The following is a 24588-nucleotide window of genomic DNA, read 5'->3' as shown; positions in this document are numbered from 1 at the left end:
GTGTCAAATTATGCAAATTCCGGTTAATTTTCCTTGATAAAACTTTGTTTACAAAAGCAAGATTTGAAAACAAGTTCCCAGTATTAATGATTTTGATATACACAGATCGTAAAAGAAGAACATGTAACCGTTAGCCAGGACCTCCAGCCGGTAGTCAGACACTCCTACGTCTTAAAAGGAGAATTTTATACCCTGGAAACGCGCACGAAATACTAACAGAAAAGTAATATCCTGTTTCAAACCCGAAACCTACAAACTCTAGATAGGCATTCTTGAAAATTGAAATTCATTTGGTCACTAAAAATCGACCACAACTATAATCAAACTCGTGTCTCAAACGAGAGAAATGAAAAACAAGACATAAAATCTGTATTCCTGTCAATTCTGTGTCAGGACAATTTGAAATTCTGAAGCGAAGATTTCACGGATTACAGCTCACGCAAAAGGTAAACAAATCAAAATTGTCGCTTGTTTACATGTTTATTGAAATGCGGTGACGTTCATCCCCACCCTGGACCCAATGAGCATTCCACAAAAGAGGCCTTCATTTTGTCCATATAAATGTACGATCGTTATTACCGAAGATATCTTAATTGAGGTCACTCGCACGTAATACACGTGCGGTTGTACTAGCCGTAAGTGAAACCTGCTGGACGACACGGTTCACGAGATACACATAAACAACAATACTACGGTGTGACGGGACATCAATAAAAAAAAAGGCGGATATGTATGTGTTTATATCCGAAATGATATTGGTTTTACAATAAAGGACATATCAAATGATACAACTGATTCTGCTTGGATTAAAATTTAATTCCCTAAAACTAAACCAATTGTTGTCGGTGTTTGTTATAGAAGTCCGAAAGATGTCAAATTTCTTAAAAACTTTGATGAAATTACAAATTTTATAGATCCCAAGGAGGAACTCATATTTTGGGCGATTTCAATATCTGCGTCCATCAGAATAGAAACATTTTGTATAGAACCTACAACGAGATTTTAAATAAATTAAATGTGAAACAACTTATAATGGATTTCACCAGAATCATATCTAATTCCACAACTACCATTAGTCATATTTCATGTAATTCTCCTTAAAAATAACCCAGCATGGCGTTCTTCATACTGGTTTTAGTGACCATTTTGTCATATTTTGCGCGAGAAAAATGTGAAACCTAGGTTTAAAAGTCACAAAGCTATGTGTCCAAATCAATCCTAAATACTGTATAAAGTTAAACGTTGTTCATCTTCTGAAGAGATATATATACATCTTCAGACGTGCGGACAGGGAGGTACACATCTACAACGACAGAATATGTAGCTTCATTTCCTTGATGGAAAGAAAGAGAATGGGCCAACAATTTTTTGTTTTAGTAAAGACGTTGGCTGTTTCCCTGAAATACCCACCCCACAAAGGTATATAATACTTGTTTAGGTAGAAAAGGTAAACAATTAAGCATTGAAAGCAAATAATTTTTTTATACCACTATAGAAGAAAAATGATTTGCAAACTGAATGAAGCGCATTCATGATTGGTTTGCAATTCGTTTGTTTTTTTTTCTTTTTCATACTTGCATATACAAAACAAAAATTAGTTCAGCTTTGGTAATTATTTCAAATTTGACTTTCTGGCAATTTGATCTCCATACTCCATTCTATAAATAAAAAAATGTTGAATTTTTGCATACATCTTCATTCAGATAGTTCAAAGCAGAACACACTGTTCGTGTAGTGAGCTCTAGGTTCGAATCCTAGTCTGGATTTTTTTGGCAAATTCAACCTACCTGCCTTGAAATAATTTCACCCCCATTTGGTGTTATTTTTCGTAGCCTTGGATTGTCTAGCATTTTTCGTACAAACAACTAAAAATTAATTATTGAAAAATAACTTCATTATTTCTTGATAATTCACAGTAAATAACAATTATGAAAATATACATAACTACACTCCATACATGTGTAAGGGTGTTTAAATTTAACAAAAAATATCAATTTCCTGAATTAGTTTTTTCTAACATTTCACATTGTAACATCATGAAAGAGAGTGCATGACATTATGTAATGGCATAAGTCAGTTAATATATATCAAAACCATTGAAAATGCATAAGAGAGGTTTAAATACCGTATTTATCCGGCAATAAGCCCATGCCTGATAATAAGCCTATCCATGTCTTTTTAATAGATTTCAAATTCAAAGTCCTAAATAAACTATATCACTGTAATAAGCCCACTCCCAATTATTGATCCAATATTAAACACTGGCCCCCTTAGCATATTACAGGATAAATACAGTATTTAAAGTTGTCTGTTGCTTACAACCTGTTGTTACCTTTTCGCTTATGGCTTATACTGTAGCGATATGATAATTATGTAAATATTGCCCCTCACGTTAAATCAAGATTAAACTAAAAAAAAAGGAAATGTCACTTTAATTGATTTTTCCTACAGACGAAAAAGACCAAAAGTTTAATTGGATGGTGAGGTGATGTTCAACAGCGACAAATCTGTTACAAAGGAATTAGCAACACTAGATCACAGCTACCATATTCCTGACTGTGTGAATAATGTTGAAGTACAGACAGTAAAAGTGAAATCAGGTATTTATGAATTATAATGCTTTCAAGTCAATTTAAACTTTCTTTTTAGATAAGTAGCAAAGAATGGAGTTTTTAGTGCAAATTTGTATGTACCAAGAATATCAAGCCAATGATTTTTTTTCTAAGTTCAAGACTTGGAAGAGGAGATTGCTTCCTTATAGTTGGCCCAGTACGAAATCGAAAGTGCCATTGTTGTGTATTGTTTAAGTATATTGTTTCACCCGGAAGTGCGAAAATATCGTAAAATCTCGCAGGTCATGTGACGTAACTTACGCACCCTATTATGTGCGCCATCTCAGAATCGATATAGATAACTGATTAACAGGCGAAAGTACTGTTGAAAACTTAGTGAAAAAAGTTAATTCCAAACTTCATTTTTTTATACAGACAATGCAGAGATCTTCCATTAGACACCAGGAAATCACTCTGTAATTCTCTTGTATTTTGTCATTTTGATTATTGTTGCACAGCCTGGTACTACGGTCTACACCAAAAGATGAAGCATCAACTACAGGTTCCGCAAAATAGATGTGTACTTTTTATTTGTAATCTTGGTCCTAGAGAAAGTGTCAACCAAAATGTCTTATCCAATTTGAAGCTATTGAATATTGAAAACAGAGCAAAACAACCATGTCTTAACCACATGTACAATGCATTTCATTAACGTGCACAACTTATATGTCATCTAAATCTAGAAAGGTCTGTGACCGACATAATTATGGTACCAGAAATTGTTCTATGTAAATTTTCCAATTTTGGGTAGCAAAATACCTGCATCTCTATCCTAATGTGTTTGCATCTTGCAGTTAATTTGATTTTCCACGTTTTTTTCCCAGCAACGGGATTTTTTCAATCAAGATATCGATAGCTGACAGACAAACTCACAACGCAGAGTTGCAACAAATGCAAGTTAAGGAAGTTGTGCAGTCAGTTAATGATTCCAAAGAGAAATATTTCATTTCTATCTGCGATAAGAAGCTAGACTTGTTTGATGCGCGTTAGTTAGACAGCTGGTGCCGTTGTTGTTAAATTGTTCTCATTTGGAAATGCGGCACTACTTATGTATTGACCAGTATTTACATAGCGGTTGTCTTCGATGAAGAAGAATACGCTTAATGTTCCGGAACACTTTGTGCTTTTTTAAAAGTAATCATTTCTTTACTTCATACTTTGTCCTAGTTTTATCGACTTTTTGTTTGAATGATGATTCCGTTAACACGTCGCTATTTTCTTTGCGATTGGCCAGATTTGGACTTGATATGACATTTATGGTCGTTATAAATGAAAGAATTACATAGAAGCCCAGTGCTTATATCTAAATTTACTTCGCGTGTTGTAGTCGCTGCCTATATGTAATTAAACAATGGGTAATTATCGACCCTGTGACGAGGCCAAGTGGAACATCATCTTGACGACAAACCTTTCCTGTTCTTTTGCAAACAACATTGACATGACGATGTAAATTTGTAAATGATGTACTCCTTTCTTTCTTCCACAGAAACTGTTTTTCGATTTGATACCCACACAGGTATCTCTTATCTAATAAAGTATATTTCAAATCAATATTTCATTAGGGAAACGCAAATATTTCTATCGATATAATTTGGTAAAATTTTCCACACTGGGGTACACTGTCAAGTTTTCCCCCAATATATCTATCAGCTATTGAAATAGTAGGTCGAGTTCAATTTCAAATGTAAACACGCTTTCATAAAATGTTGAATTGATCATAATGAAAACGACAATATGATTGGAATAATGACATGAGTATGACGACACTGATAAAGAAAAGTAAAGAAAGTTGATTGACAAAATCGATCGGATCAATTAAAAACGTGAGTTAATTAAGAAAACGAATACACAATTCAAAAAGTGACACATACCTGATGGCAAAATTAAACAAATTTATACTAAATTGATTGGTTCTTAAATTGACCGAATCGACAGCAGTTTATTTATACATAGTCTCGTGTACTGCCACGTTTGTTATCGATTCAAACAGTTTGGTTTGTTTGTCCTCGTGAGTGTTAAATAAGGAGAGAGGGGGGATATGTCATGGCAGGATGGTTTTAGTTTCAAAGCTGATCTAACAGAACATCATTAAAAGGGTTTTCAAGTAATGGTATTTAATACAATTGATCTTCTATCGAAGACATTTTTATGAGGGAAGGGTTCTATAGTGTTAGCCATTTTAACCATCACGTAACGTTTTGCCGAGTCAATATCACACAAACGTTTGATAGAATAGGGCTCATTTTCAACCCGTAGCAACATACGATCACGTTCTAAACCCAAACAGTTGAAGGTGATCACCGATCTTGTTGAAAGGGTAAAAAATCAAATCATGCTGTTTGTCTGTATCGGAGCTGGAGCATTCATTTATTTTGATATATATTCTAGTTCCCTTCAAAACGTGCATATCCATTGTCTCTGTCTAATTCTATCGAGTTCATTCCAAGGAGGAGAGAAAATTGACAATATAGGCAGCTGACTTTCGCCAAGGGATTCAATTGCTATAAGTATCTGGGCTCGAAACCATTGGGTTTTCGAGGCGTGTATTAACAATAAATATATGCCTTTGAAGACAGACTTGACTATTTATTTTAAAATCCTTTGTTGTACACAAACATCCATTATTGATTCAAGTTGCGAAGCGTATGATATTCCTGAACAATTTACATATTAAGGCGAATTCAACAAAAGATGAACAAAAAATTAACAGAATTCTTAAATATATTCGTGAAATGTCTATAGGTCGATAACAACAACTACTGTGAATATGTGTTTACCTGTCGTATTTCAAATATGAAATGGGTTACCTGTCTATCACAAATTCTTCTGCTTAATTTGTGTATTGTTGAAGAGTTCAGAATAATCATGCTTTCTACATACAATAGATGCATACTGCATATTGATGAATGTGTCTCAAAACTGGAAACTGTTAGGAATGAATATGCCAATCAATAGAGGCTGTTATTTCTTGTAACATGCATTAGACAAATGAAACGGCATTTGGATCTCTTCTTAAATTACCTAAATTGCATCATTTTTCAATTCTTTCAAAAAAATTATTTTCTTTATTCTAACAATTTAACACCAGATGAAAAGAATCAACATTTCAAACAAAATCAGTGTTTGTTTGGTTGTTTGATTTTTGTTACTGCTGGTGATAAAAGTTTTTATCTGTGTAAACAATCCAAGTATAGCAGGTAATTACATAATATTGTATGCGTTAATCACATCATAACATTGTACAATATCATACCGTCATTTTTCTCTATGGATTAGCACAGAATGGGAAATTAAACGCAGACGAAATTCGATTAGAAGGCACAATAGATGTAATGGACATATTGAAAATTCGCTGCTGATTATACTATGATAATGTGTAATGAAATCCATACCAGGCAAAGTCATTCCTGGTTAATTTAACAATTGTAGTGATATAGCTTCCTACCATACCTCCACTGTCTGTATATCACTTCCTACCTCCACTGTCTGTATATCACTTCCTACCTCCACTGTCTGTATATCACTTCCTACCTCCACTGTCTGTATATCACCTCCTACCTCCACTGTCTGTATATCACTTCCTACCTCCACTGTCTGTATATCATCTCCTACCTCCACTGTCTGTATATCACTTCCTACCTCCACTGTCTGTATATCACTTCCTACCTCCACTGTCTGTATATCACCTCCTACCTCCACTGTCTGTATATCACCTCCTACCTCCACTCTCTGTATATGATATCCTACCTCCTCTGTATTTATATCATCTCCTCCCATACCTCCACTGTCTGTATATCACTTCCTACCTCCACTGTCTGTATATCACTTCCTACCTCCACTGTCTGTATATCACCTCCTACCTATATCACTCCTACCTCCACTGTCTGTATATCACTGTCTGTATATCACCTCCTCCACTGTCTCCACTGTCTGTATATCACTGTCTGTATATCACCTATCACTCCTACCTCCACTGTCTGTATATCACTCCTCCTACCTCCTGTATATCACTCCTACCTCCACTGTCTGTATATCACCTACCTCCACAGTCTGTATATCACCTCCAACTTCCATTGTCAATATATCATCTCCTACCTCCACTGTCTGTATATCACCTCCTAACTCCACTGTCTGTATTTCACCTACCTCCACTGTCTGTATATCATCTCCTACCTCCACTGTCTGTATATCACCTTCTACCTCCACTGTCTGTATATCACTTCCTACCTCCACTGTCTGTATATCACCTCCTACCTCCACTGTCTGTATATCACCTCCTACCTCCACTGTCTGTATATCACCTCCTACCTCCACTGTCTGTATATCACCTCCTACCTCCACTGTCTGTATATCACCTCCTACTTCCACTGTCTGTATATCACCTCCTACCTCCAGTGTATATCACCTCCTACCTCCACTGTCTGTATATCATCTCCTACCATACCTCCACTGTCTGTATATCACCTCCTACCTCCACTGTCTGTATATCACCTCCTACTTCCACTGTCTGTATATCACCTCCTACCTCCACTGTCTGTATATCACTTCCTACCTCCACTGTCTGTATATCACCTCCTACCTCCACTGTCTGTATATCACCTCCTACCTCCACTGTCTGTATATCACCTCCTACCTCCACTGTCTGTATATCACCTCCTACCTCCACTGTCTGTATATCACCTCCTACCTCCACTGTCTGTATATCACCTCCTACCTCCACTGTCTGTATATCACCTCCTACCTCCACTGTCTGTATATCACCTCCTACCTCCACTGTCTGTATATCACCTCCTACCTCCACTGTCTGTATATCATCTCCTACCTCCACTGTCTGTATATCACCTCCTACCTCCACTGTCTGTATATCATCTCCTACCTCCACTGTCTGTATATCACCTCCTACCTCCACTGTCTGTATATCACCTCCTACCTCCACTGTCTGTATATCACCTCCTACTGTCTGTATATCACCTCCTACTTCCACTGTCTGTATATCACCTCCTACCTCCACTGTCTGTATATCACTTCCTACCTCCACTGTCTGTATATTACCTCCTACTTCAACTGTCTGTATATCACCTCCTACCTCCACTGTCTGTATATCACTTCCTACCTCCACTGTCTGTATATCATCTCCTACCTCCACTGTCTGTATATCACCTCCTACCTTACCTGTAGTTTTTTTATATCATATCATACCTCCACTGTCTGTATATCACCTCCTACCTCCACTGTCTGTATATCACCTCCTACCTCCCTCCACTGTCTGTATATCACCTCCTACCTCCACTGTCTGTATATCACCTCCTACCTCCACTGTCTGTATATCACATCCTACCTCCACTGTCTGTATATCACCCACTGTCTCCTACCTCCACTGTCTGTATATCACCTCCTACCTCCACTGTCTGTATATCACCTCCACTGTCTGTATACCTCCTCCACTGTCTGTATATCACCTCCTACCTCCACTGTCTGTATTTCACCTCCTACCTCCACTGTCTGTATATCACCTCCTACCTCCACTGTCTGTATATCACCTCCTACCTCCACTGTCTGTATATCACCTCCTACCTCCACAGTCTGTATATCACCTCCTACTTCCATTGTCAATATATCATCTCCTACCTCCACTGTCTGTATATCATCTCCTACCTCCACTGTCTGTATATCACCTCCTACCTCCACTGTCTGTATATCACCTCCTACCTCCACTGTCTGTATATCACCTCCTACCTCCACTGTCTGTATATCACCTCCTACCTCCACTGTCTGTATATCACCTCCTACCTCCACTGTCTGTATATCACCTCCTACCTCCACTGTCTGTATATCACCTCCTACCTCCACTGTCTGTATATCATCTCCTACCTCCACTGTCTGTATATCATCTCCTACCATACCTCCACTGTCTGTATATCACTTCCTACCTCCACTGTCTGTATATCACCTCCTACCTCCACTGTCTGTATATCATCTCCTACCTCCACTGTCTGTATATCATCTCCTACCATACCTCCACTGTCTGTATATCATCTCCTACCTCCACTGTCTGTATATCACCTCCTTCCTCCACTGTCTGTATATCATCTCCTACCTCCACTGTCTGTATATCACCTCCTACCTCCACTCTCTGTATATGATCTCCTACCTCCACTGTCTGTATATCATCTCCTACCTCCACTGTCTGTATATCACCTCCTACCTCCACTGTCTGTATATCACCTCCTACCTCCACTGTCTGTATATCACCTCCTACCTCCACTGTCTGTATATCACCTCCTACCTCCACTGTCTGTATATCACCTCCTACCTCCACTGTCTGTATATCATCTCCTACCATACCTCCACTGTCTGTATATCACCTCCTACCTCCACTGTCTGTATATCACCTCCTACCTCCACTGTCTGTATATCACCTACCTCCACAGTCTGTATATCACCTCCTACCTCCACTGTCTGTATATCACCTCTTACTTCCACTGTCTGTATATCACCTCCGACCTCCCTCCACTGTCTGTATATCACCTCCTACCTCCACTGTCTGTATATCACCTCCTACCTCCACTGTCTGTATATCACCTCCTACCTCCACTGTCTGTATATCACCTCCTACCTCCACTGTCTGTATATGACCTCACCTCCTGTATATCACCTCCTACCTCCCCTGTCTGTATATCACCTCCTACCTCCACTGTCTGTATATCACCTCCTACCTCCACTGTCTGTATATCACCTCCTACCTCCACTGTCTGTATATCATCTCCTACCTCCACTGTCAGTATATCACCTCCTACCTCCACTGTCAGTATATCTCTTCCTACCTCCACTGTCTGTATATCACCTCCTACCTCCACTGTCTGTATATATCACTCTCCTACCTCCTACTGTCTGTATATCCCTCTACCTCCACTGTCTGTATATCACCCTCCACTGTCTGTATATCACCTCCTACCTCCACTGTCAGTATATCTCTTCCTACCTCCACTGTCTGTATATCACCTCCTACCTCCACTGTCTGTATATCACCTCCTACCTCCACTGTCTGTATATCACCTCCTACCTCCACTGTCTGTATATCACCTCCTACCTCCACTGTCTGTATATCACCTCCTACCTCCACTGTCAGTATATGACCTCTTACCATACCCCTACCGTCTGTATATCATCTCCTACCTCTGCTGTCAGTATATGACCTCTTACCATACCCCTACTGTCTGTATATCATCTCCTACCTCCACTGTCTGTATTTCACCTCCTACCTCCACTGTCAGTATATGACCTCCTACCTCCACTGTCAGTATATGACCTCCTACCTCAACTGTCAGTATATCACCTCCTACCTCCACTGTCAGTATATCTCTTCCTACCTCCACTGTCTGTATATCACCTCCTACCTCCACTGTCTGTATATCACCTCCTACCTCCACTGTCAGTATATGACCTCTTACCATACCCCTACTGTCTGTATATCACCTCCTACCTCCACTGTCAGTATATGACCTCTTACCATACCCCTACTGTCTGTATTTCACCTCCTATCCCCACTTTAGGCTGGTAGTTTTACTGACATATCTTCAAAAGCCGTCTTTACGATGCTGCTTAATTGATTAAATCTTTATTGCTGTGTAACCCCGGTAAAATACTAACCGCAGTGAATCGCTCTTTAAGAGAACAATTAGATAAGTAAGCGATGGATCCTGGATTCGAATCTCATGAGGATGTCAAATTTCTTCAACGGGGCGAACGGGGTCTTAATTTCCGATCGGACATGAACAAATATGGGGTCATTCGCCTGACCATATTGGTTTTCCAAACTAATGCTTCTTATTTAGAAAATTAAAGCGAAATTGAATCCCACAAATCACGTTGTAAAAGGATGTCAGTATATTTTCTATCCTGTAAAATAGCGAAAATCCAGAATTAAGCATTGTTTTGTCAACGATTTAACTATTTTTACAATTTTTGCAAGACCATCCGCTGACTTTTCAGTTATTGAATTAAAGTGCTTCAACACTACTGGTTGACTTTCAGTACCTGTGGTTTCACATAATTTGAATGTCGCGTTTTAAGTCATTCAAATAGTGGCAAGGATATAGTGAAAATATACACTTAAAAGTGACGATCTTCAGAAACTATCAGATATATGAAAATTTCGAAGTTTTTTTTCGATTTTTTGGTTTAATGCGTCTACAAATCTAAAATTTATGACATTTCATTCGTCTACAAATCTAAAATTTATGACATTTCATTCGTCTACAAATCTAAAATTTATGACATTTCATTCGTCTACAAATCTAAAATTTATGACATCTCATTCGTCTACAAATCTAAAATTTATGACATTTCATTCGTCTACAAATCTAAAATTTATGACATTTCATTCGAAATTGTTTTTTTTTATATCCTTTGTCGCCTTTTTTGTTTCAAAGTCAAAATATAGTTTCTTAGCATCGCTGGCCAGATCTAGAAAGACCAGAAAAAAACTATATAGTGCAGTTTACTGTGTTATTTTGTTTTTCTGTATATCATACAACATGTGTGTCGTTTGTACAATGTTCTTTTGATGATAAAACAACACCGAAGGAAAAGGGAACACTTATAACCGTCTCTCTTTCTAATAGGCAGTGCCGCAGTAGTCAGTGGTCGGAGTGTAGTTTACCGCAGTGGTCAGTGGTCGGAGTGTAGTTTGACGTAGTGGTCAGTGATCGGAGTGTAGTTTACCGCAGTGGTCAGTGGTTGGAGTGTAGTTTGCCGCAGTGGTCAGTGGTCGGAGTGTAGTTTGCCGCAGTGGTCAGTGGTCGGGGTGTAGTTGACCGCAGTGGTCAGTGGTCGGAGTGTAGTTGACCTCAGTGGTCAGTGGTCGGACCGCAGTGGTCAGTGGTCGGAGTGTAGTTTGCCGCAGTGGTCAGTGGTCGGGGTGTAGTTGACCGCAATGGTCATGGTCGGAGTTTAGGTTGCCGCAGTGTTCAGTGGTCGGGGTGTAATTGACCGCGGTAGTCAGTGGTCGGAGTGTAGTTTGCCGTAGTGGTCAGTGGTCGGAGTGTAGTGTGCCGCAGTGGTCAGTGGTCGGAGTGTAGTTTGCCGTAGTGGTCAGTGTAGTTTGACCGACTGTATTGAACCATAAAGAAGTGTGTAAATTAAGTCATTTTATTTATTCATTTCTCTGAACAGGTCCTTGAAGAATCCCATAACACGCGGAGACCGTTTTGAAATGGTCATGGCAATTATGATGACGTCATACACGTATCTTTGATTGTTAAACAAAAGGTTTGTTTCAAAATGGCATAATCCTCTAATGGCAACCGTGGTTCCATTTGTTTCTGTTAGCCAAGCGCTGTTTATTGTGATCAAACAAACAATATTATAGATTAGGGACTTTTCATAACGCCACGAAATTCGATCGTAAATGTGTTTATTAGCATTATTCATAAATTGATTACTTTGAGTGGTTTACGTCCAAACATACTGCCACAAATACTGATGTACCCGTGTATACATTTTCAGAAATTGATTTTTCGGGATATAATTCATCAAGCGGAACCGACGGCATTGCTTCGATGACTTTTCGTATTTTTGAAACCTACCTTTTGAAATATTTATTTACATGTTACGCGTCCCTGACGAATCCAGATGAAAAATGTTAAATCGATCGACAGGCTCTGAATAATTCACGGAACGGTTGACAACCTTAGCAACTAATTAAATTCCTGTACTGGGACACGCGTGTCTATATCTGCTTGATATTGGGTATACATATAATGGTGCGTGTTTGCAACTGTTTAAGCCGTGTTCAATATACTTAGTCTCCGTGAAGTGTCACCAGCCATCCGGGTTACCAACCATCGATTCCACTGCCAGAGAATTCTGCGCACATCGACAACAGATCGAGATAGACCACGGTTGAACCATGTGATTTGATATGAAATGAACTGATCCTGGTGTAAGAAAATTACACAAGAGGCGAAGTCCGAAAAACAGAATTTCGGACCAATCTCAACATGGTCCTTCAACCGAAGTGCAAGTTTCTTAGGAGTTTTTTACTGCTTGTTTTGTTCCAAGCATCCAATGCAGTAGGTAAGTACTGTTTTTTCTCCTGTATGAAGACTCGGCACGAAAGAATTTATTTCTTTTATCGTTTGTGTTAATTTTTTACTGTCATAAAAAAAAGAAAAGAAAAATAAGTCCAAGCCCCACTTGTATAAAACATCTCAACTTGAGATTTCCTCAAGTCGAGATTTTCCTCAGCTGATATCTCCTCAAAAACGGCTTGTATAAATTTTCTCAAGGAACAGGAGGAAGGCATCGACTAGGATGTCCTGCAATTCCTTGAGGAATTTTCATACAAGATATTTTCAGTGAGATATCAGCTGAGGAAAATCTCGACTTGAGGAAATCTCAAGTTGAGATGTTTTATACAAGTGGGGCCAGAATATACAATTTAGTAGTTTTGTTGAAAGAAACATTGTCATTGCTATTTTCAAAGCAATATTTTTTCATGTTGTGAATTGTCTACTGCTTTATTTGTAAAATAATGTATTTCTCGATAATATGTTCCATTATATATTATTTTTATACGTTTTGCTGATATGTTGAAATATGCTCTATTATTCTATGTTATGCTATGTTCTGAAAATATTCTCCAATGATAGACTTTTGATTTCTTTTTTCCTCCTCCGCTTCATCGTATTCAATCAATACATTTTTTAACAAGAAATGTGAAAATTTGTTGAAAAAATATCATTTGACATTTTAAAGATTTAGATATTTTGAAATTGTTGTCTTGTTCTTTAAAATCAGTATTTATACATTAGAAAGGAATAAAAATTCGTCAAAATATATTAGATATATATATATATACATATTATAACATTTGTTAATATTTTCTGTGACCATTTCTAGGTGATACAATCAGGTTGAAATCATCAATACTTAGGCTACATCGCTACAGCCTATTGTTTAATTAGTCTAAACTTACGATTTTCTAGTGGTAGATACTAGCGTGACTAGGGACGAAATCGATTGATTTTCATGAGATATCTAACCAACCTTGTCGCTTATCGGTTATTGATTTTACGGATCGATCAGTGTCTTGATTGAAGGATAAATAGAATAAAGTAAAAAAAAATTAGATTAGAAACTAAAATCTTATGGATGTATTTTCAGTATTGCATAATGTCAAAGGAACACCGATGTTAATAACGACAAAAACATTTCATGGCCTGATATTTTACTGACAAAACATAAAAGAAAATGACTGTTATATCATAAACAATGGTGTGTGAGGACATTTTCAAGAATCTGAAAATGCCATGAGGATTATTTGAAATCCGCAAACTCCAGCTGTCCAATAGGTTTTGTTTGTAGGGTTACTGCGTAGTTTGGAACATATGGTCCTTTTCCCTAAGCACTCTTGCAAAAGCGTTGTCTCAGTATATTTTGCGTCAGACTTAAAACTATCGTGTATATATCAGCTTTCGTTATCAATCAGATGTCCTCTTTTTTAACAATCTAACAGCCTGTTTCCTTTAGCAATAGAGAACTAAACTGTTGCTCTTGTCTGCTCAGTAATTGTTGCTGTGGTGTGTTAGCAACTCACGCCCAAAGACACTGGCACCAACGTTTGAATCTTCCGTATTGATCACATAAAATAAACGAGAATTAAGGAACATAGTTGTGTTTCGCATTATGCATCGGAAAAAAAACTCTTTTTATGAGTTTGTACGCTGACGAGAGCTTTCACGAAAATTGAGTCTTTTTTCATTCTATTTCGCACAGTTCTTCCTCGAATTGACGCTTATTTGATAAAGATACACAGAAATCTTACTGAAATGTTATCAAATATGTCTTCAATTTTGTGAAAATACTTAAAGATCACTTCCATTGAGTAGATAAGACATCAAATAACGCCGAATGCCAACGACAGAATCTTGCATGAAGCCTAATTTGTTGATAATGGATGCTGTATTTTGGGGAAATGAACAATCTTCTTGTTATAAGATTCGACATCTTTATGCTATATATGAAAAAGTGGCACGTAAAGTAGTTTGATGTCAGGTTGAGAAGGACTGAAAGAAGACGTTATAGTTTGAATTAAACGCCATATCCTGATAGGAAATATCCTCGATCCTCTTGCAATAACAAAAAGGTTGTATCTTTTATCATTTCATTTTTTGTTTTTTTTTTTTTTGTTTGTTTTTTTTTTCTATTGTCATTTTGGTTTTTGTTTCTGTCCTTTTTGTATTTTTGCTTTTTTATTTTTTTTATTTGCTTTTGTTTAAATCTCAGCTGTCACCGATACTTTTAATGTTGAAAAAAATTTTTTATCTGGTATTTCGATAAAACATCACCTGTATTGTTTACTGTTAACTCATCTAAGAACGTAACATTTCTTACTTGGATATATCAACTCTGTTGTTGTTTCTCTATCACTTACTCCCTTTTTGATGTTAATTAATCAATGTTCAAAGATCAGAGAGCATCTTTCTGAAGTAGTTCAATTTGATAGCGACCGATTTCATCCGTTACTTATCAATCAAGGACCTTTGATTTCGGAATACGTTGTTGTATCGACCCGTTAGTAAATTGTTATTCGAGAGCGAATCAAGGTTGATATAACACCATGCTGACCGAAATCAAAGATACAAGTTTCTATATCACAGTTATGGAAACGAACAATGTTTCACGATGTGCTTTGTGCGCATGATGTGAGCACGATGTATAAACGACGTGTGCACGATAGGAAAACTGGACGAAATAAGCTATCACACATTTGTGCGTACATTGTGGTTGATGTAAATTTAGAAATGACTTACAGATAAGTGAGGGATATGATTTATTTTCTAATTATATCAGAGTACGTATATTTACTAAATAAGACATAAATGTATATCTTGGACACGTAGATCTATCAGATACAGAATTAATCGTTTTATAAACTCGTAATTTAAAGTTTTTTTGTTAACAAAGTGCCATACATGACAATCTTCAGTGTACTCATTATATATACAGTATATATTTACACATTAACCGGGCGTTTCTTTTTTGTCTCGGCAATGAACCATCCGAAATATCATACCGTCAGAAAGGATATTTTATTTTCTTTACTTCTGTGTTACTTTCATTTTCCTATTATTTTGTAAACAAAAAAAAATATGTACTCAGGTGTGTTTGCTACACGGGCGACCTAACCGTAACGGATCCGGACATATCACGTATATATATGTTTACATGTAAAATTTTGCCCGTGGCACACCACACAGTATGAAACTATACGTGAAGACTAATTAATGCAGTGCCCAGTGTTATTTCGAAAACTGTCAATAAATTTAAAATGACTTTTATAATCACCGATCGATTGTAATGTTCTCGTAATCGCTATTTAGTTATACCTACACGAGTTTTCCGTTTAATTCTTAATCCGTTATATCAACCAACCATTTTTACCTAACCGTACAAGATGTGTGATTCTATCTCACAGTTGGGCGCACGATACTGTATAGTGCATGTGTTTTTGGTGCGTTGTGCGCTACCACAACAGTACAAATGTACCGATAATTCCCTGTAGATATTTATGAAATAGATTTATATAAAGATTGAACATTCACAATAATCAGCAAACAGAGGATATTTAATAGTGTTTTCAGTAATAACAATTATATTAAACAAATGTTTCTTTTTTTCTTTGGCAGAGTACAAATATACGATTAAAAACCGTTTTATACATAAAAGTCTGGATAGAAATATCACAAATGAAAAAAATATATTGCTCGTTTTGTCGTTAAATGACTGAAACTACAAGCTGTTCAATGCTGATAGTTTTAGATCGGCAAAATGAATGTTTTCGCTATTTTAGAGTCCATAAACTTAAAAATTAACTATTTTGTCCAGCATTTTTTTTACATAACAATACCTTTAACAGATGGAAATTGGCAGATTTTACAATCAAACATGTAAGTATTGAATTTCCCTTCGAAAACAACTTTTTTCATTCTCACAATTTTGATATTTTCGATAATTTTATTGTGTGTTGCAGAAGCAGATATGGATAATATCCATTGCTATGTCGGCTATGATTAACATGAATATTTAATACTGTAAGGCCATAGTTGATCGTTTCCTGTAACGGCTTAGCTATTGCTGTTGTTATGTGACAAAATGAAACCTTGACAGCATACAGACAATGGAATGCAGTCGATGACCACTGTCTATAGTTTGCCGATCTAAAACTATCAGCATTGAACAGCTTGTAGTTTCAGTCATTTAACGACAAAACGAGCAATATATTTTTTCATATTTCACACATATACACACATCATTTGCGAAACAAAAAAAATCCATCTTTATTCTTGCGTAAAAATAAACCTCAATGTGTTTACAAAGATTGGCCTAAGGACCTTATTTTCAACCAACTTTATTTCGCAGAGGCATTTTTACACGCATGAAATTCATGCAAAGTTGTGTGATACGATTATGTTGCGCGGGAGTCAATCATTTAAAACGTCATATTATAACTCGTGAGAGAAAGGCGACCATTTTCCATATATAAAGTTAATTACACAGGTTCAACGATAACTATTAATACACTCATGTAAATTTTATAAATTTGCTATGATTTTATTCTTTGAATATCAAAATCATTTCAATTAAAGTTAATGTTCAATTTTCAATTTTCTTTTATTCTTTTATCAAACTCCAGGTTGGTTGATAAACTTGTTAAGTTAAATTTTGGGATAATAGGAAACTCGAGAGCGATTAACAAACGTCATCAATAAAATGTTTACAATTTCCCAACTCATATTGCTAGTAACATCTCCTCATTGTAGAATTATGACAATTTGAAATTTTGCCTAAACACCTATTCATTTGGCGTATAATACTACCAATATGAGACACTTGTTTCACTGAAAGAAATATGCGAAGTTTAAAATTTAAGTCTGCATGTAAAATAGGATTGTTGTTAAATACGTTTGAAGTCAAAATTGGAACCTGGATTATAAGGACTTGAAGTGTTACAGTTCGGAAAGAAGCATCGATATATATATATGAATATTGATAGTAATCACCTGAAAGAAAAGCACAATGTTTTAACGATTTATGAAGTGAAAATGCCAGTAAGATGTCATTGCGAATTCAAGGCGATAACAAGAGTAAATCGGGAAGACACCAAAATAAAAGGGATTGCATCATTGATGCTGGATTGTGATTGTAAATGGTCGATGTCATCTTGTCCCTGGTCAAGCAATAGCGTCTTTTCATTCCTATATTATTTGGTTTTAATATGCTCTTCGTGGCTTATCAGAGATTTGTTTTAAAGAGCAATCCATATTTTCTATTGGTGATAAAGATAAAAATTGTTTTTGACATAACCGTTTATAAGCTTACTGCAGCTACGTCTTTTTATCGGACGGTAGCTGCATTGCGTTCATAGGAACAATTGGTGTATTAGCCCAAGAGTACTGATTCTTAGTAAACGGTTAGGGCATCTCGTGAAGAAAGGAAGTGGGGAGTGTCAATCAGTGTTCCATGCCGTTGAGTTGATCTGTTCCAAAAGGATAGATGACGTCACATAAACGTTGTTTGTTGTCTTGGGAAGTCCTCACTAGGAATATTGCTGTTGGTGTCTTCTGGTGGTATTCTGCAACAAGAAAAGATCAAGCCCCCGTGGCCTGAGCAGTTTCAGTTTGGGGAGCGGTAGCCTAAGGTTCGAGTTCGTCTCACGGCAAGAGTTATGGTATCCTGAGATGCTATGTATAGTGTCGACTACGTAGTGAAGAGGCATATATGGAACTCTGGCGGAACAGCATGGTCGTTGATTTAGAAGCGGAATACTAGTACCTAAAACAATGTCCAATGTTTGACGTATTTATTTATAATTTGGCATATATATTCCGTATCTATAATTTTTTTTTTTTTTTTAATTTTTTTTTATATACTATCCATTAATTATCGGAGGAGGATTCGGATGGGTTAGGGTTGGGGGTCAGGTTTACGTAATAAGAAATTATTTGAAAACACCGATGAGAAAAACAGACAAAGACGTAGATAAACGAAAAATATCGAACCTAGAGAGACATACTAACCTGAAATCGAAAACACTAATAATTGCTTGTGTTGACTCGGTAATGGTTTTTCAGCTTGGGAATGTCCTGTGTTTATTGTATTGACGTACAAACGATTGATCTCAGGCGGGAGTTATTTGAAAGTTTGTCGTGCCTTGTGTCGACTTCATCTAGAAAAATATTGAATATAGAAATATATTGATTCTTGTTTCAAAATGAAAGAATATAAAATCGTTACCGAATACTAGATGACATGGAATCAAATACACCCCTCGTTGAATTGTAAATATTTATTTTGGTTTATAGTTTAATGTATTTACCGACTAATGTATTCCCTTTGTAGTCGAGGTATAATAAAGAGACAAAATAAATAAATGCAAACCGAAAACAAAAACCAAACCAATCGACCGGTAATTAATACTATGGTTTCACCTTTACGCCATACCGTGCTCTTCATGAAATGAGCATGTCATTATAGTATCTTATAAACCAAATAGTGTTTTAATATCTTGTTTAGTTTTTATGAAAATAAAATGTGAATAAATCTGGTTATTGAAATTAATCTCTCTATCAGACTACCAAGAAAATACCGACCGTAACAACGTAATCATAATTCAAAAGCAATGACAACAGACGAACAGTAGATTGACATTTTTATTTTTTACTTTTTAAGGTAAACTATTGTGAAAAACTGTCTTTATATGGAACTTACACCATTGATAGCGGTGAAAAATATCGCTCGTGTCTAATATCGCCTGTCTATTTTTTATGCTGACTGAATAAAGATTTTAATGTTATGATAGATGAACTTTTCCGCGGGCATAATGCGTATAGTATATCTTTTGGTCATATTATGATTTCACTTATTATCGACCGAAATAGACGTAAGATTTTTTGTTTGTTTCATTTTATTAAAATGTTTTTTTAATTTATAAAACGATTTTATTATATTTGCTTATCATCAATGGATCATTCAGAGTATAATGCGGTCGTTTAGCGACATTTGTTCCTTAGTATATTTTATTGGATGGCCCAGTTCTAGTATTAAACCTTTAATATGACGGTGTCTTATTCACGTCACTGTACAAATTAGGCTCCCACTTTGTGTGAGGTTTGGCGTGTTTAATACTCTATAGTTTGACTTCGTTGTTGTAGACCTTTTTCTCATTTGAGATTTTGACATTACTTACTTAAATGGACCATTTTCGATGAAGCTGAAAACGCTTCCTTTTCCGGAACCACTAGCATTATTCTCCTTTGACTTTTTATAAAAACCATTATGTTTATTTTTCTCTTGTTTAGATATTGCCCCAGTGTTATTGAATTTGAGTTCGGGTTATGTTTATGTGTTGACATGCTAATATTGTCTTGCTGTTATTTTCGCTCTGTCATTTAGTCTATTACGAAATGAAATAATGAATGGCTGTTAACATATTGTGGGATCATGTATTACATTGTGATAATTTCAGGATGTACAATCTTTGATATGGTCATGTATTAAAATTGCAGGGTGAATATATATTTCCTTATTCTATTTCAATACAGATAAGACTTCTGCGTTACCACATTTAACACTGTTGTGTGAATATGTATTATCTTATCCTATTCATAAGACTTCTGCGTTACCACATTTAACACTGTTGTGTGAATATGTATTATCTTATCCTATTCATGTACAGATAAGAATTCTGCGTTACCACATTTAACACTGTTGTGTGAATATGTATTATCTTATCCTATTCATGTACAGATAAGACTTCTGCGTTACCACATTTAACACTGTTGTGTGAATATGTATAATCTTATCTTATTCATGTACAGATAAGACTTCTGCGTTACCACATTTAACACTGTTGTGTGAATATGTATTATCTTATCCTATTCATAAGACTACTGCGTTACCACATTTAACACTGTTGTGTGAATATGTATAATCTTATCCTATTCATAAGACTTCTGCGTTACCACATTTAACACTGCTGTGTGAATATGTATTATCTTATCCTATTCATGTACAGATAAGACTTCTGCGTTACCACATGTAACACTGCTGTGTGAATATGTATTATCTTATCCGATTCATAAGACTACTGCGTTACCACATGTAACACTGTTGTGTGAATATGTATTATCTTATCCTATTCATAAGACTTCTGCGTTACCACATTTAACACTGTTGTGTGAATATGTAGAATATGTATTATCTTATCCTATTCATAAGACTTCTGCGTTACCACATTTAACACGGCTGTGTGAATATGTATTATCTTATCCTATTCATAAGGCTTCTGCGTTACCACATTTAACACGGCTGTGTGAATATGTATTATCTTATCCTATTCATGTACAGATAAGACTTCTGCGTTACCACATTTAACACTGTTGTGTGAATATGTATTATCTTATCCTATTCCTGTACTGTTAAGACTAGTGGGTGACATTTCTCGATTCCTGTGAATTTAGGTCTATTGATTGACTAATAAATAAATATGTGCTAAGTTGTACAGTTTCTTGTATAGCAAAAAACTACTGCGTGTCCAAAATCCAACTGCTGTGTAAATATATATTATTACAGTTAAGACTGCCGACAGACTATAACTATATGATGCAGGAATATGTATCACATTTCTCTATTCCTTTAAGACTGTTGAATTAAGACAAATCACCTCATTCTATTTCTGTACAGTCCAGGCTACTTCAAGAATACAACCTATTGTTGTAGGAATTCGTATCGCCATGTTTTATTGCTGTAGAGCTAAGATTGCTGCACGACCACATTTTCGAGCATGAAGCGAATGTTATTAACTTCTTCTGTTATTGTATAGTAATAATTAATTGTAGTCTTGAATCGCAAAGACAACTGGATGACCGCTCTACAGACTATTGGTACTTACTAAGATTGCATCGTTACACCTGTCATAGAACCATGTAATTCTTTGCTGTTTTTGGTAGATGCTACTGCTCGGCCACAATTAAGACTTCCCGGTAAACCAGTTATGGTACCATGTGATACTGTAATGTTAGTTATCATTAAGACAAGAGCATCGCCAGCAATATACCGGATGATATTGTAGACCGTTTGTGCGATCGTGTTTTTCCTGACTCCCACATTGCCGAAACGTTAGAATTCAATTTGTTACAACGTGAATCATTTGTAGAGCATTTGCTGTTCACAAAGACGCCCGAACATGAAAAGATATGGGGTTACCAACCCATGGGTTTCTAAGGGTATTAAGATTTTCTACCACATTAAGACCAATGCACGTTGTCATCTGGGCGAATGAGAATGATATATATAATCTACCATAAATTATTTCGCAGTTGTCGTTAGCTAAATCAAACTTCTATATTAAAATCGGTTGAATAAATTGGTAATTAGCTGTGGGTTTACTCTCAGAGTCATCTAGCTGCTCATGTGTCGACGGTATGGTATGAGTCACTCACCATGACGTCATTTCTTTTCTTCATAGCGCATTTGTGTAGAATTCTGAAGAAGTTGTATTCTATTATTTAAATAATTTTTAATTTTAATGGGTTATTGTCTGGAAAAATGTATTTCTGCAAGTTTGATTAAGAAATCTTGCTTTTAATTAAATAGAACTCGTGTAAATTAAGTAATTAATTAGTGAACTTAAAGAACATGTGTACGTGACACTAGATATCAGATTAACAGATATTTACATGGCTTGTATCATCGGCAAAACAAACAAATGCTTACTCTACCTGATCATATGGTCTTATTCATCTTGAAAGTTTTCAATTGGTTCCGTACTTTCTTTTGTTTGAAATTTGACCTCGTTTCATTGTAGATTGTATTTGAGTTTCAAATAAAATTTTGTTAATATTTCCTTGTGCGCGTTTTTCTACAATCTTTTAGATATAGCGGGATTTGAGACTGCGCCCGGTGGTACCAATCTCGTCTCCTTGCAGGATGGAGCATCAGTCACGATAAGCTTGGTGTACACAGACGGAAGCAACCCCACACTTGGCGCGCAATATGACACCGCCGATGTGGTTAGTGGTGGGACGGTAGACACAACAGGAAAAACAGCATCACTTGTCATTGACTCCAGCGACAATACCAAAGTCCCTTCTTCATTCGGAACCTACCTCCTTACACTCACGCTGTCACCAGATTCAGGTGCTGCTCAAGACAAGCAAATTGTTATCTTCTATGAGCAGGCCATCACCGGATTTCAGGTATCGTATACACTTATTGTTACAGCATTTTAAATGTTCTTCCAAGTTGTTTGATATTTTGAGAAAGGAAAATCATACATTTGTTGACTTTGTTTGAGGTCAACATATGTTATGTTGAACCCGAGGACTTAACAGTTGTTTGAGACCTAAGGCAACAGTTTGGTTTTAAGGGTTAAACATAAAACATGTTACCGAAAATCCAGTCTACATTTTTTTTACCTTCTACTGTTGATATCTAAGAAATTGAATCATTATAGATAAATAAGATATATGACAACAGCATTTCACCAATCTTAATTCTGAAACAACAACAGGGATTTGTATTAGCGTGTACTGTCAATTATATTCAATGGCGGAAATTGTCGAGCAAAGACCGGGAAGTATCGAATAGGAATGAGCTGTGACGTAAGCAGTGAATATCGAAATGTTGACCGGTAATCATTGTTCTGGGACACACATGCGGAATTTTAGCATTTATTCGTTATAGAAAAGTATAGAGAGTAAATAGTAAAGGTATAAGGAAATGATGCAGTTGTTACAAATGACATGTTAAGTCATACGTGTTGGAAAACAGATTACAAACTTACCACTATTTTATTAAAATCATCTCTAAGTAAAACTATGTTATAACTCACCCGAGCTAGTGAAACTCTATGCAACCTAGATTGACATCAGCAAAAAAAACATATTTACGTTCGACACAGCGGGATTTCATAGATATCATACACGTCAGGAACCATGATCCAGTACACTATAAATATATATGTTCTACAAACAAGATCATGGTTCAAGAACTGTAAAATTATTTATTTTAATGGAGGTAAATTTTCGTGGTTTTGATGAAAATAGCTTTTTCGTGGACATTTGACTTCATGCAGAAATATAGCCAAAAAACTTTGCTTATGCCATTATAACAGTTTTAAGACATACCCAAGAAATCAACAAAAATGAATTCCGCGCTGCAAGTTCTAATTTTTCAGTATCCTAGGGTAGGGGATTGAAGTATGGCGTTTCAGTGTCTATATATTGCCATTGATACAAGTGAACGACAGATATACAGTGATAACCTGTGTAAGAAAAACACTGTAAAGTGACTGAAAATGTCTGTCGGTTTATGTATCACGATTTCCATGCAAGTCGCGCAAACCGACAGACAAACCCACAAATTTTGTAGTCGTCATAATGATCTCATCCAGAAGTATTTTATTTCCTTGATATTATTTTATATTACAGGAAAAAAATCAGCCATCTCCTTTATTAATTAGATTGCTTTGGCCCTCGAAGAATTGGTCTCTAAAGACGAAATTAGTTGTTAGATCTGAAACAGAACTGAGCAATCTATTATTGAGAAATAAAACGACGCGCAACCATATGATTTCCTTATCAAACATTGCTCCCTCTCTAGGAGTGAGATGGTTGAAACGCCATTTTGTTGTCTGAAATAACGATGACTTCTTTGGCCAGAGGCCATAGAAGCATCACCTTGCGGGAAAACGGGGGAGAGGGAGATTCTTTCGAATATGCTTTGAAACGTTACTGTTGAACATGCGAGCGAACTTATCCAAATCAGGCCAAAATGAATTGTTCGAGATAGCTGTAGTTTCTTGAACACTGTAGATAATCTAGTCATGATCAAATTTTGGACAGCACATATATATTTTTCTATCGTGTGTTGCTTTACATTTTCTACAATAACTTTAAACGTCTAATGCTAT

At 36.3% G+C, this 24588-nt stretch overlaps 1 protein-coding gene across 1 annotated transcript in view; it reads left to right on the top strand.

Moving 5' to 3' along the window:
* Positions 1-24588, top strand: part of LOC132553437 (uncharacterized) — a 58125-nt gene that overhangs the window by 10446 nt on the left and 23091 nt on the right. Inside the window, exon 3 of the mRNA XM_060217681.1 lies at positions 22551-22873. Coding sequence (XP_060073664.1) covers positions 22551-22873 — 323 coding nt within the window. The remainder of the gene's footprint in view (positions 1-22550; positions 22874-24588) is intronic.

Source organism: Ylistrum balloti, unplaced genomic scaffold, assembly GCF_031769215.1.
Source record: "Ylistrum balloti isolate Yb309-2 unplaced genomic scaffold, AGI_CSIRO_Ybal_v1 Utg370328, whole genome shotgun sequence".
In the NCBI taxonomy this organism is placed as follows: Eukaryota; Metazoa; Mollusca; class Bivalvia; order Pectinida; family Pectinidae; genus Ylistrum; species Ylistrum balloti.
This window is presented reverse-complemented; position numbering and strand designations above follow the sequence as displayed.